Source organism: Austrofundulus limnaeus, unplaced genomic scaffold, assembly GCF_001266775.1.
Source record: "Austrofundulus limnaeus strain Quisiro unplaced genomic scaffold, Austrofundulus_limnaeus-1.0 Scaffold8, whole genome shotgun sequence".
Classification (NCBI taxonomy): Eukaryota; Metazoa; Chordata; class Actinopteri; order Cyprinodontiformes; family Rivulidae; genus Austrofundulus; species Austrofundulus limnaeus.
Genome location: NW_013952410.1, coordinates 5,854,152 through 5,867,969, shown reverse-complemented (window position 1 = coordinate 5,867,969; position 13,818 = coordinate 5,854,152). Strand labels below are relative to the sequence as shown.

Below are 13,818 nucleotides of genomic sequence, written 5' to 3'. Positions count from 1 at the left end.
CTTCAGCAAACTGTTGCATCGCCCTGAGCTCTTTGGGTTTTGTGCAAGACGAAACTTGTCTAAAAAAATGAACACAAGAATCGGGAAACAGAGCAAAGCAGAGCTGTTAACAAGCACCCATGTCCTCCGTTCTCTCAGAAAGAGTACTTGATCATCATCATCATCAGTCCCAAGTACTACGAGACGGTGACGGCCTCCCCGTTTGAGCTGGAGAACGATGACAGGACCCTCAACACGGTTTATATTCACAAGCAGGTCAGCATCTTCAGACACTTGAGTATCTGCTGGAGCTGGGTTCAAAGGTCGTGTTTCTGAGCTTCTTGTTCTTGTTTCTCAGCTTCAGAGTGAATTCATCCAGAATGGAAGCAAGAACTTCAGGTTCATTCCTATCCTGTTTCCTGGGGCTAAAAAGGTAAGAAAGAGTTCATGAAAAGTGTTTTCTTTTCTTATTTTTTTCTCTGAGGAATTGTTTATTAACTCTAACAACATGTAATATACAGTTAACAGTGTGTAATGTACAGTTAACACTAGCTACGTTTACATGGACATAAGTAAGCGGATTAAACGGTCATTCTGAATAAAATGCGTTATGTAAACACCCCATTCGGATTATTCTGACCCGATTCGGCTCGATCCAAATGAATTTGTAATCGAAATGAGAGAGGTGGTTTATGCCGATAGATAATCTGAACGACGTGCGTGTAAACACTTAATCTGATCATTTTATTCTGATTGTGGAAAACTGACCTGACTGTGCACATCTGCTGACTTTCATCCAGTGTTTTCTGCTATTTTGAGGAGGAAGGGACAGCAGCGCAGTTTCCTGCAGCACAGAACTTTTCCTCTTGTTTTCTCATTCAATAAAGAAGGAAGACACACAGCCTGCGCCGCTTCGTAAAAAAAAAAAAGTCCACACATCACCTGCAGCTCAACCAGAGAGTGCAGTAACGTCTCCACAATTATTAAAAGCTGTCGCAGGTCCATTCTGAGCTCAGAAGATGTTTATGTTCTTGACTAAAGTAGAACTTTTTTCTGTGTTTTGTTTTTTTTAGGGAAAGTTAGAAACTGCGCACGTCAGTGCTTCTATTCAGTATAAAAGCCTGGTGCATGTAAACACTCATCATGATCGGATTGTGTGCATGAAAACAATACATTCAGATTTGTGTAATCCGAATACATTGCAATCCGATCCAAGAATTTTGCGCATGGAAACATAGTTAATGTGTAACATACATTTGGCAGCCTGTAACATACAGTCAGTGTGTAATATGCACTTAGCGTACAGGATCTCCCCTACATATATAATTGATCGTGGCGCACTGCCACGGCAAAAATCATAGCCGCCGCACTTTCAAAATAAAGTTGTTTTTTTTTATAATAGGCCTATATTAGGCTAAAACAATGTAAACCATATCATATATATTTATATCCTATATTTGTGCTCTTATACCAACCATAATCAGACCTTGAAACCCTATTTAAACATCAACGAAAAGTTAAAATACACTTTATTTTGAAAAACCAACACCACAGATGTGTAGTCCTCACAATAGCAAGACGTATGTGTGTGTGTGTGTGTGTGTGTGTGTGTGATGTGACGCTCAATGAAAACTGTCTGATGCGAAAGCTTTGAGTTCCTTTTTTTTTTCTTTCAAGGAAGACACGACAGGTGAAGCTACAGCATGTTTATCTTATCTACTCTGATACAGCAAGAATCACCAACATCATCCGCGTGTGACCGGGAGTCAGCAGCTCCGTGCCTGTTCTAAAAATAGCACTGATCAGCAGCACAGCTACTAGCTAACGGAACTAATAACATCCCTCAACTTTTAAAAGAGTAACCAGAGTTGTTTGTGAACTAAAAAACACCATAAATCCAGGCAGAATGCTCTGCAGACTGACCACATCCCTCCCCACTCTCTGTCACACACCATCCAGCCTCAGCAGACAGACGTTTTCAGGAGCATTAACCCTTTAGGGCCCAGATTTAAAATGTGGTAAATAAATTATTTCCAGTGATTGAAAGGAAGATTTTTTTTGTATAGTTGCATTTTTTAACTTTTTTGTCTTTTGTATCTGCAAGTTAGGAGTTCTTCTGAAGTGCTACAAAGACAATTTATAGAAACAGGACATCATTTGAGGCCTTTTACTATTTTCTTTTAAACATGTTAAAGAAGTAATAAGAAGCAGGTTTATTTTGAAAAAACATATGTTCATTCGGTGGCGATTCTAGCCCTAATTTAAGGGTGCTCAAATAAAGTATCATTACTGTTTTGTAAGGAACATTAGTTCTCAAACCCTAGATTCACCAAAATATTGAATAAATTTGAAACTAGAAGTATTTGTAGAGCGCACACCTTTGCCAGTCACGCAGTAATATGTATCCGGTGTGGCTAACACTCAAAACTCCGAGGTTTCTCTGGACATGAACGCATCACAGACATGGGTCTCATCAGCTGTTCAGCGTTGGTCAAATTTATCTAAAATGTTAATGAAGCTAATACAGTGTATGTTTAAATAGCAAGAAAACAAATATTTAAAAGACTAATAAATTATTTGTGTACTTATTATTAGGAAATCGATATTAAATAATTCTTAGACATATTGAATGAAATTGAATTGTGACCCAAAGAATTATAATTGAATTAAATTAGAAACCCAGCCCTAACAGAACATGAATTCAGCTGTATGGGTTGTTTGGAATGAATTTAATAATATAATGAGAGGAAGAGTAAAAATTGGAGAGATCGTTATGTTAGAAGGAAAACAGTTTTTTTTATGGAGGAATATTGTTGTTTTCATGAAGCTGCTGCAGCCATACTTCCTTTAATACTGCATGTTTGTCTCTGGACTGTAGTTACTCCTGGTTAACGTTACAGTACACCTACTAGCCCACTGTGGGACTTTTAATATATATTTCAAGCTATTAATAAACATGATGGATGTTGATCATATTGCTTTAGCTGGGCTAAGAGTGATAACTATTAGAATTTCATTTAGGCTGATTTTTCCCTAAAAGTTAGGCCAAATTATGTTTTTACACTGTGCCTGGAAAGGACGGCCTTAGCCYACTTTATGCCCACTATATTTATTGGGCTGTTTCTTTACCTGTGAAAGGTGATTTGTACTGTAACTAGCACTGTTTCCATCTAATTCGAATTTTGAGTGAATTTTTRAAATTTAGCAAAAAGRAAAGAAYGAATAAATGCAAATCAGACGTGTTTCCATTAGCTGGCTTGAAGCAAATCAGTTACATCAGACGCATGCGTGTAGTAAACAGGAAGTAAAAGAAGTAAAGAGAACAGCTGATCAACGTGAGGTAAATGTTCGCTACGTCAGAACTTATTCGACAAATGTGTTTCCATCTTTCCTTTTGCGCAATAACTCTTTTTTGAAAATAAAAAAACCCCACCTCAAGCGAGCGTATCAACTTTTATGCGAATTAGAGGAAGTTTTTTCAAATCATGACGTTTCCATTCACTTTTTCTGATGCGATACTTCAAAATGCACATTAAAAAATGTTGATGGAAACACGGCTTATGATAGGCTAATTTCATGAATAATGAACATAGGAGTGTAAGAAAGTATCGATACATTGAAATATCGCGATATTTCATTTCCCGATACTGTATCGATGTTCTAAAGCCCTGTATCGATTTTTTTTTATTAAGGTTTAAAATGTCAACTTTCCTGCCAGCCGTTCATTTTTATGTTGTAGTTCAGCCTCTGACCACTAGTTGGCAGCAGTGAGCCAGCCATTTGGCTCCTCTACCTCTTGAGGTAGAGGCTATTATTAAGTGTTGGGTGATCATATTGTAAATTAATATTAAAAACTTAAAGCTGCAAAAAACATATTTTCAACCTATTTATTGGCAAATTTAGTCTGATAATTGAAAACATGGATGAAATAAGAAATATGAATCAAATAAAATAAAATACATACAAAGTAGAACACAGCTAAATGTATCAAAAACATGTCTCTGTAATATTAGAATTTTCTGAGACAATGAATTTTGGTTTTTCTTTTTTTTTTCCCCCCCATGTAAGAGGTTTTTATTTAACAGAGTTTTTGGACCAAAAAATCGGAATATATCGCCTTGCTTACAGTATCGCAATATATTGGGATATATCGTATCATTGACCCCTTTGTCATGATATGTATCGTATCGCCAAATTCTTGCCAATACACAGCCCTACTGAAACAGCAAAACTCCGACCCRTAATGCTATGTAACGTTCAAGTAAAAATAAACATACTGCAATTTTTAATCTGATTTTCAAATACAGTTCAGGTTAAAGACTAACTTTCACCATTTTACCTTGATAATAAACTGGATTTGGATTGTTTTATTAATCCAATCATTTTAGTAAAATGCTCTTCAAATGAATAGTTTGGAGTAGATTTTTTAAAAATCTTCTGGGGGAGCATGCCCCCGGACCCCCCTAGGATTGGTTCACTGCACAGCTGTTTGTTAATATTAATGTGTGTCATTGATGTTGGCAGGTTTCATGTAGGCTTCTGACATTCTGTTTTAAAGTTAATATACAGTTGTTAACTGTTTTTGTTGGTCAAAATTATTTTATTTTGTATGTGAATATACATAAATAAGCAGTGAGATTTAGAAAATTGCATTGACTCATACCTTCTGTTGGGTCTTAGCTCTGTTGGGGGCTAAGCACCCCTAAATGTCAGATCCTAGAATCACCCCTGTATTCATTCCTACAAAACTGTTAAATATATTTWCAAAATACACTAAACTGATTCAGATTAGCATAAAATAAATCATGTTTTTTTAAATTAAATGTCTGTGTCAATACCCCCTCCCCACCCAAAAAAAAAAAAAAGACAGCCCACCACCACGGTTAAATAAAATCCTAGGGGAAACCCTGGTGTGTAATATACATTTAGCATGTAAAATACATTTAACAGTGGTGTAATGTACAGTTAACAATAATCACCCCTCCCCCATGTTTTAGTGTCACGTTCCTAACTGGCTTCAGAACACTCACGTCTACGCTTGGCCTCGAGATCGAGACGACATTCTGCGGCGGCTGATGAGGGTGGAGAAATACAACCCACCCCCCATCGGTGAACTTCCAACCATCGTCTCCATCCCTATCTGGAAAACTGACCTGAGGTCAGAGGTGGGCCTGAAACCTGAAGGCAGCGTCCCAGAGAGCTGTGGCTTGCAGCCGAGGTGAACAGGAATGGGTTCACTTTATTTTTGAGTTATTAATTATTTTTTTAATGAGTGACTTTTCTTCCCAGGATGCGCTTTTTAATTTCTCTTTTAATCAGAACTCACAGAAAAGTGTTGTAGCAAATGTGATGATGGAGTTCGAAGAGAAACTCACCTGTTTTTAGTTTTTCATCTTATTTTTGTAGAGTTTTATATTTCAACTCTACGCACACGATGTTTTAACGGTGCTTTTAGACTTTTATGTTTAAAAACAGTTGTGCATCAATCAGTTGTACATTTTGATCGTTTCATACCTGAGATTTTACACATTTTACCAGGAGTGTGTTTAGTTAGTTAAAACTTGTGATGAATCTGAATGTAGATTTTACAGTTTGACATATTTCATCTTAATTCCTGAGCTGATTGATTTTAAACAGCTGTAAACTGCACTGAACTGCTGTTTTATTGGTTATAAAATGTTTCTGTAAGACAAGTATTCATGTTTAGATCGAACAAAGATTTTCTTCAGTCAACCTCTTTTGTTACTTTTTCCTTCATCTTACTGATTAACAAAAACAAGATCACTGTCACTTTGTTTTGTAATTTAAATAAGCCAAGTACTGGTATTTTGAGATGACAGTGTCATTAAGAGGGTCAGTCCATCAGGATGGAAGCACCATCATTAGGGATGCACGATATATCAGCATTAATATTGGTATCGGCTGATATTAGTCTTTTTTTTTTTTTTTTTAGAATATTGGTATCGGTCAGATACTTAAAACCGGGCCGATATTAAAGTCTGATATTGATATCCCACTTTTTAACTTTGTGTTTCTGTTTTAGGATGGGAGATGGTTGGTTGAGCGGCATCATGATAGTGATATTGATGTTGCGTAGCCAGGAATAACTGAAGTAGGGAGCCATGTCAGCCGTCTGATTGTTTATTTACGGTATCAAAAAAAGACCCAAGTGTATCTGTGCGTATATGTACAGGGGTTAGACAATGAAACAAACACCTGGTTTTAGACCATAACATCCCTTTCAGACAGCTTCCTCTTGAGTCCACAGTTAATCCTGTTTGAACACTGGTATGTCACCCATGATGTTGCGTGCATTGCAGTATTTTGAGCAGAACTGTGTTCTTACCCTGCTAATTGAACCTTCACACTCTGCTCTTACTGGTGCAATGTGCAATTAATGAAGACTGGTCACCAGGCTGGTCCAATTTAGCTACACTAAAATAACAGCTGTTTCAGTTTCATTGTGTGTTTATATGCCCTGTATARTATAATTTGTGTGTTTGTGTAATATCGGTAAATATCAGTTATCAATGCCCATAACACARTAATTATATTGAAAATTGATATCAGCTGAAATTTTCATATCGGTGCATCCCTAACCATCATTATATTCAGTCAGTATGTGTAAGTATTTAGTTTATTTCAAACGTGCATGGAAAATAAAGCAGAAAAAAAAATCAAAATTATGATTATTAAAATATTGATTATTCACAGTTGATCCAGTTTACTTCTGTACGTTTTCAGCATCTAACCAGTTCCACAACTTTTGTGCTATTTTGATTGGTGCTATGTTTGCTGYTGATGGTGACTTTTGATATTTCAGCAAATTCTTTTTAACTATTCAGCTTATTTCTGCAATTTTTTTTCTCACTCAAAATGTTTAATTACCTTCAACGTTCTTACAACCCTTTAAAATGTTTATGAAGCTTTACTGAACTTTTCACCTTTGCCTTTCAGCTACTCTTCTGCTAATGTAAACTTTTTTTACGGTTCTGTCAGCTTCTTTCTGGTACTGTAGCTTTTAAACGCATTTTAGCCACTTTAGCTCTTTTCTTTTGAAAGCTTCATTAGCGTTAGCATAGATTATTTTTTCTTCCATACTTTTTTCAGCATACATGTCACTCCACAATTTTTGTGCTGTTTCAAATAGTTCAGCTCCTTCAGGACAGACCTGCTATGASTAGTACTTCAACTATTTATACTTTTAGAGATCATTAGCTTATTTTGCTAATTTTTCCACATCAAGAATGAATGGAGAGGTCTTCAACATCCTTAAAACCTTTCAAAATATACATAAACTTTACATTTTCTTTGTYCTTGTTCTGCCTTTTTATGCTAATTTCAGTCTTCAGCTTCCATTTAGCTGATTTTAGCTTTAGCTACCATTTTGAGCTTTTCTACTGTATTCCTCTGCCTATTTAAACATTTTGTGCATTATTTCCGCTAATTAAAGCTTTTTATGCTTCTGTTTAATCGGTTTTCTGTTTTTATCTGAGTTGATCTGTTTTCAACTAAAAGAAAMATCGTTCAGCATTAAGCACTGCGTTTTCTCAGGAAATGCAAGTTCTCTAGTTGAATCTGAATTCACCCTTTTGTGCTAATTTCAGCTTCTTACTGCTTAATTCAGCAATCATGCTCTTTCTCCATCTTTGTGCAAATTTTGTGCAAAAACTGCTTTGTACTTTAAAATTATTATGTCAACTTTTTTCTTTCTCTCCACTCACAATCTGCTAATTTCAACTTGTTTCTGCTACGGTCTACTGTTTAAACATTGTTAAACATTTTCAACTTCTGCAGCAGCTTTCAGGAAAAAAAACAACTTCCAGTATTAAGCATTCACACGGTTCTTTGCCATTAGCATCACTTTAGAAAAAAAAGAAAAAAGACGAAGACAAAACTGGGACAAACGTTAACAAATCTCCATGCACTGTGGGATTTTAATAAAAGTGATGACCCAGCTCCTTTGTTTCACATTAAAAACATTTCAAGGTGAAACAAGTCACATTTTGATACATTTATCTGTTTTTACACAATTTTGATTTGTGTTCAGTGAGTCTTGCTTTCTCACTGCTGTCAGGGAGTGTCAGCAGGCCTGTGGTTACCATGGTGATGCCCTAACAAGTTCCAAGCAGCAGCTTTAACAAACCTTTGGTCTTAGTTCTTGTGACGTTTCAGATCAGATCTTCCAGGCCTGTACTACTGACTGAACTGTGTTCTTGCAAATGTCTCGACACATTTTAAATTCAGCTCTTGTTCATTTCCCTCTGAAAAAGCCTCACTGCTGCTCCCAAATACTGAGACAAGCAGCAACCTGATCTCCCTGCAGGGAAGTCGACAACTAAACGAGCTCTGAAGGGAGCCGACGCCCTCCCGCTTGGCGGGCACAAATCCAGTCGAGCTGCTCGTCGATGGGAGGATGTGAAGCTTCTGGTGAGCTATGTTGAAACTCTTCGACAGGAAGTCGTCAGGAGATAAGTCGCTGACACAGCCGTCTCCCTGACGCGTGGTAGGGCTTCTCAAGAATCAGCAAATTTACAAACGGGGTCATCAAAACCTGCCTGTGGTTTGAGAGAWATTACATAAAACTGACACGTTTGAAGGAAGTGTGTGCAGAACAGGAAGTGTTCATCCCCACACCTGACAGATAAAACTGTCCCGATGCAGATTATTAATCTTCAGAATAACTTCACTGCAAATATTGAGAGAAACGAATACAGTCGTTTATATATTTATCAAATATTGAAAAGTACATGAAATAATTAACAAAAAACAATCATGAGCGGATTAATCATTTGATGTAAATACGTCAAGATTTAAGTAACAGAAAAAATAGACAATATTTTACTGTATTTAAAAACACTGAAGTGCTATTTGTTCAAAGCAACAAAATACATTTAAGAAGCAGGAAGCGTTTTATTTCCTTCAAGGAAAAGTACTATAAAATAAGTTACAGTACAATGAATGTGTCCAAACTGACTTTTGTTCCCGTCTTCCAGCCTTTTGTAAGCACAAACAAAAGTAACTCATACAACAGAAAATTAATGGGTTACTGTAAATTTTTATTTAAAAAAAAAACTGTCCAGTCAGGCTGTTGTCAGTAACTGACTTCATGTTCGTAAAAAAAAAAAAAAATCAAAAATCACACCAATGCCTCTGAAAAAGGAAGCATTTGGATCTTCATGTGCAGGTCACGTTTCCTGCAGCAGACAGGACTTTGTACTTCAGGAGCTCAAAAACAAAACTTCATGTGTGATGCAGCCTCATACATCGTCAGCTGGTAGAGGAGGTATGTTGACCCGGGGTCTGGTGAAAAACGCCATCTTCTCTCTGCAAACACAGCAAACTAGTAAAGCTGTGGATTTTTATAGAAAGAACAGATATAAATAATAGATTCATAAACAATAGAATCATAACAGATTAGTAAATAAGATTCATAAGATATAAAATTCATAAATAGAATAAGAGGTTCATAAATAAGATTCATAAATAAAATTAACAGATTTATAAATAATAGATTCATAAACAATAGAATCATAACAGATTAGTAAATAAGATTCATAAGATATAAAATTCATAAATAGAATAAGAGGTTCATAAATAAGATTCATAAATAAAATTAACAGATTTATAAATAATAGATTCATAAATAACCAGATTCATAAATAGAATCAAAAGTTTAATAAATAGATTTATAAATAACAGATTCATAAATAACAGGTACAGTATGTTACATATTATTAAAAGCAGTGCTTCCCAAACTGTTCAGCTGCTGATCATCACAATAACAGTTTCAGAATCTGTGACCCAAACTGTTTGTGGTTGATAAACATTGGGTTCAGGTCAAATAATTTTCATTACGTTTTATTAAAAAAATAGAAAATAAATGTTAGTGGTCATTTTTAAATCTAGTTCATTCTGAAAATGTTTTCAAGACCTCACCTAGAGGTTTCAGGACCAAACTGTAGGTCCTGACTCCACCTTTGGGAAGCACTGCTTTAAAGTGCTGAATGGTAACACAAGTAGCAGCACAATTAAGCAAGGTTTCTTCCACGTAGGGTTTTTGTGCAATCTACAGGTAAAATGAGTCAGCCCAGCAAACAGCTGGAAAGTAACTGAAGCACGAAATAAACTGACAGCTGCTAGAAAATGAAGTTTAAAAATCTACTGTGAAGACATTTTAGGAAGAAAAGTACCGATGACTGCAGCACAGTGTGGGCACATTTCCACTGCAGGGACGGTTTTCAGGAATCCTTTGATTTTATTTACACTGATTACAGATAGCATTAACTCTACAGATCCCTGATWAGTTGTAACATTAGACTTTATTTGATAAACATATATTTTAACTGTAAAATAAAGACTGTAAAAATACTGTAGGATGATGAAGTTTAGTTTTGTAAATTTTTAAAAATATATTTTAACACGGACTGAGCCATTTTATTTACATGCAAAGCATTCTGGGTAAATGATGACGTGGATAGGTCCTCGATGTGAGCGAGCTATATCCACCCTGAAGGTTAATGTTGGACAATATCTGATGATCGACTCTTTTAAATGAAACCAGAGAGCGTTGACAGAGAGGAGAAGGTAGAAATGACTCAGCCTGGAACTGAAAATATGGATGGAGGACAACAGAGCTGCTTCATGGAAGAAGAACCTCAGCTTAGCCTGTTAGCCTTTGTGCTAGCGCTGATGCTATATTGCCTTATATGTATTAGCTCAGTGCTAGCGCGACAAACAAGCTAAACTGAGGTCCTCCATCCATATTTTCAGTTGCAGGAGCGTTCCCCTCTCTGTCATGTGGATGGAGGACCTCAGTGACGAGAGGAGAATGTGTTGCGTTGAGCTAATACATATAGCGTCGGCGCTAATGCTAAAGCTAAGAGGCTAAGCTGAGGTTCTTCTTCCATGAAGCAGCTCTGTTGTCCTCCATCTATATTTTCAGTTCCAGGCTGAGTCATTTCTACCTTCTCCTCTCTGTCAACGCTCTCTGGTTTCATTTAAAAGAGTCGATCGAAATAAAATCCAGATTAAACATTTAGGAGGTCTACCAGGTTGGAAGGCACTTATCAATATGCCTGATAATATAAATTTAGGCGCAGTGAGTGTAGATTCTCCTCCGGGACACAGAGCTGAAGCGGTCCGCTCACTGTCGTTTGATCGGGGAAAGCGCTCGATCTGCTGCATTGAGATCCAGGCTGTAGCAACGAGGCTTCACAAGACAGCAGATCTGTGGCATCACACATGACATCACACTCATCAGCTTCAACTTTACGCATGGAGCAAGTCTCCATAAAGGAGGCGGTGTCTTATTTAATCTAAAATAAATAGAAGATTCCCATCTGATCATCATCTCAGATTATCTAGATGCATACTGAATGCATCTGCAGGAGGTGACAGCGCAGTGAAGGAGGACAGGAGGCTTTGGAGCGTGTCTATGAGGCGTGGCTGAACAGTGGCGCAGCGYAAGTGTGCTGCAGATGTAAAATCACTGTGCGTAACTTGAGATTTTCCTTAAGAGTTTTTTTTTAATTATTAGACTTTTTAGTGCATAAATCAAATCCCCGTTCTATTTCTGTTTTTATTTAACAATATTTTAACACTGTGGCAGCGGCGCATTGTGATTAACAGCTGACTGCATCTCTGCCTTCATGTTTTCCCTCTTCTCTTGTCCTTCTGCAAAGGAGGTAGAGACAAAAATAAGGAGGCRTAATGTTGCAAACTGCAGCCACCATATTTAGTGGCTGCAGTCCGTGCGTAAAGATGAAGCTGATGAGTGTGATGTCATGTGTGATGCCACAAATCTGCTGTCTTGTGAAGCTTCGTTGCTACAGCCTGGATCTCAATGCWGCAGAYYGAGCGCTTTCCCCGATCAAACGACAGCGAGCCGACCGCTTCAGCTCTGTCCCCCGTAGGGATGGGTACCGAATTCGATACTTTTTTATGCACAGACCGAATTCTGTCGGTATTACAGAGTATCTATTCACGTAACATCAAACGGTACCATGTTTCGGTACCTAAATGCATCATTGCGACCGGTTTGGCGTAAGAGTGTTGAGTTTTCCATGCTTGTCCTGAACGCAGCATCACGCAAAAGCTTAATGATGTCAGCAGCCGCTGGTTCAGTAAACAGAGCTCAGTCTGCTTGAAAGTATGAGCCTCGCAGCTCCTGGAGTAAAACTCGCCGAACAGACCGCCTCTGAATAATCTGGTGGATTAATTATCTTGTGAGCACGACGTTCGCTTGCTCAAAGTAAATAAAGTACCGCCACTTTCTTTATTTCATCCACCATTAAACAGAGACCGGCAGGAAAACAACAGGTGCTTCCCGACAGTCCGAACGCAAAGTACCTAAAATTGGTACCGTTAAGTACCAGTATCGATTCCCAGGTACCGGATATTGGTACCGAATCGATTTAAATGTCAAAGGTACCCATCCCTAGTGTCCCGGAGGAGGATAAACTCACTGCGCCTAAATTCATATCAGGCATGTTGATAAGTGCCTTCCAACCTAGGCGTTAGAACTCCTAAATGTTTAATCTGGATTTTATTTATTTTCAGCTGGATAGCTTTAGTAAAACTACCCCGTTGTCAAGGAAACCGTAAACATCCAGGAACAGTGGGTGGAAAGGCTCCGAGACTGTCACCAAGCTGCGGCATCGATCGGAGAACAAGCAATGCAGCCCTGTGTTTGTATTTCAGGCCAAACTGGAAATAAAACTCAATTATGTCACGTATTTTCATTTCAATAAACGCAGCTAGTCCAAAATGATCTGAAAGATATTCTGTGATTTACCTTGTACGCACAACTTAGTAACAGGTGGGAATGAGATAGTTTATTTTTCCCCCCAAACCATGTCCCTTTAGGGGCTCAGTAGATTACAGCTAAAGCGTCAACACCTGCAAAATATGAGCTGCATTTTACAGGAGACACACGTTTTTAAATGTTTCCTCACATTTATCTCCTTCAGATGGGGACCTGCAAAACTTTGGTCTGAATTCCTCCTTATTGTAGCTCCACAAGCCCCTCTTTTAGCCCTTTTCTGATATGTGTCTCAGATCAACTCGTTTTGAGGCTGTCTATGCAAATGATCACTTCACCTGCCCACTCCTAGAGACTCAAAGTACACAACAAAATATGTTTAAATGATACACTGCCTGGATTTAACTAAGCAAACAGGAACGAGCCTCCTATTTGATAATTACTGCATCTTTCAGCAACAAGTTATTTAACCCCAACTGGTGCAATGAGTTGCTTCTCATTTCTTAAACAACCATTAACCCTTAAACACATCCTGTGGTCATGGAGAAGAGTTGTTTGTTGTTGTCTGTTTGAGAAGAGTCAAATCATTGACATCAAGCAGAGAAAACATCTAAGGAGATTGTAGAAACTACTAAAATTGAGTTAAGATCTGTCCAACATATTATTAAAACTGGAAGGAYAGTGGACCCATCATGTCTAGTGTCTACTGTACTGGTCTGTGGGRGCAGGGCTATGATCTGGGGCTGCTGCAGGTGGTCAGGTCTATGGAGCTTATCCAAACAATGCCTAAAGGTGGTCCAATAAAATATTAAGAGTGTGTGACCTATTTTGTGGTAACTTTTCTTTTGGCCAGGCAGTGTATATCTCTATAACATAAAGCAGGGGTGGGCAATCCTGGTCCTCGAGGGCCGCAGCCCTGCATGTTTTACTTTTTTCTCTGCTCAAACACACCTGATTTGAATGAATGGGTGATTATCAGGCTTCTTGCAGTATGGAGGACCGAAACTGACCTAATTAAAAATAAAAGCGGAAATATATAAATTGACTAATAAATAAATACATTTAAAGTGCACAAT

At 37.7% G+C, this 13,818-nt stretch overlaps 2 protein-coding genes across 4 annotated transcripts in view; one reads left to right on the top strand and one right to left on the bottom strand.

Annotated features, from left to right (window-relative positions):
* The window catches only part of LOC106512455 (uncharacterized), a gene marked incomplete in the record, with an annotated part of 14,190 nt that extends 8,421 nt beyond the window's left edge, over window positions 1–5,769 (top strand). The window contains 3 exon segments of the mRNA XM_014001071.1: window positions 139–255; window positions 338–412; window positions 4,977–5,769. Of these exon segments, the coding sequence (XP_013856525.1) occupies window positions 139–255; window positions 338–412; window positions 4,977–5,201 (417 nt within the window).
* Window positions 5,770–8,691: 2,922 nt separating this feature from the next.
* The window catches only part of wwc3 (WWC family member 3), a 100,800-nt gene continuing 95,673 nt past the window's right edge, over window positions 8,692–13,818 (bottom strand). For 2 of the 3 annotated variants that reach the window (XM_014001011.1, XM_014001022.1), the window contains exon 22: window positions 8,692–9,331. In XM_014001011.1, coding sequence (XP_013856465.1) covers window positions 9,250–9,331 — 82 coding nt within the window. In that variant the 3' untranslated portion in view covers window positions 8,692–9,249. The remainder of the gene's footprint in view (window positions 9,332–13,818) is intronic. The other variant, XM_014001017.1, reaches the window with a different exon arrangement.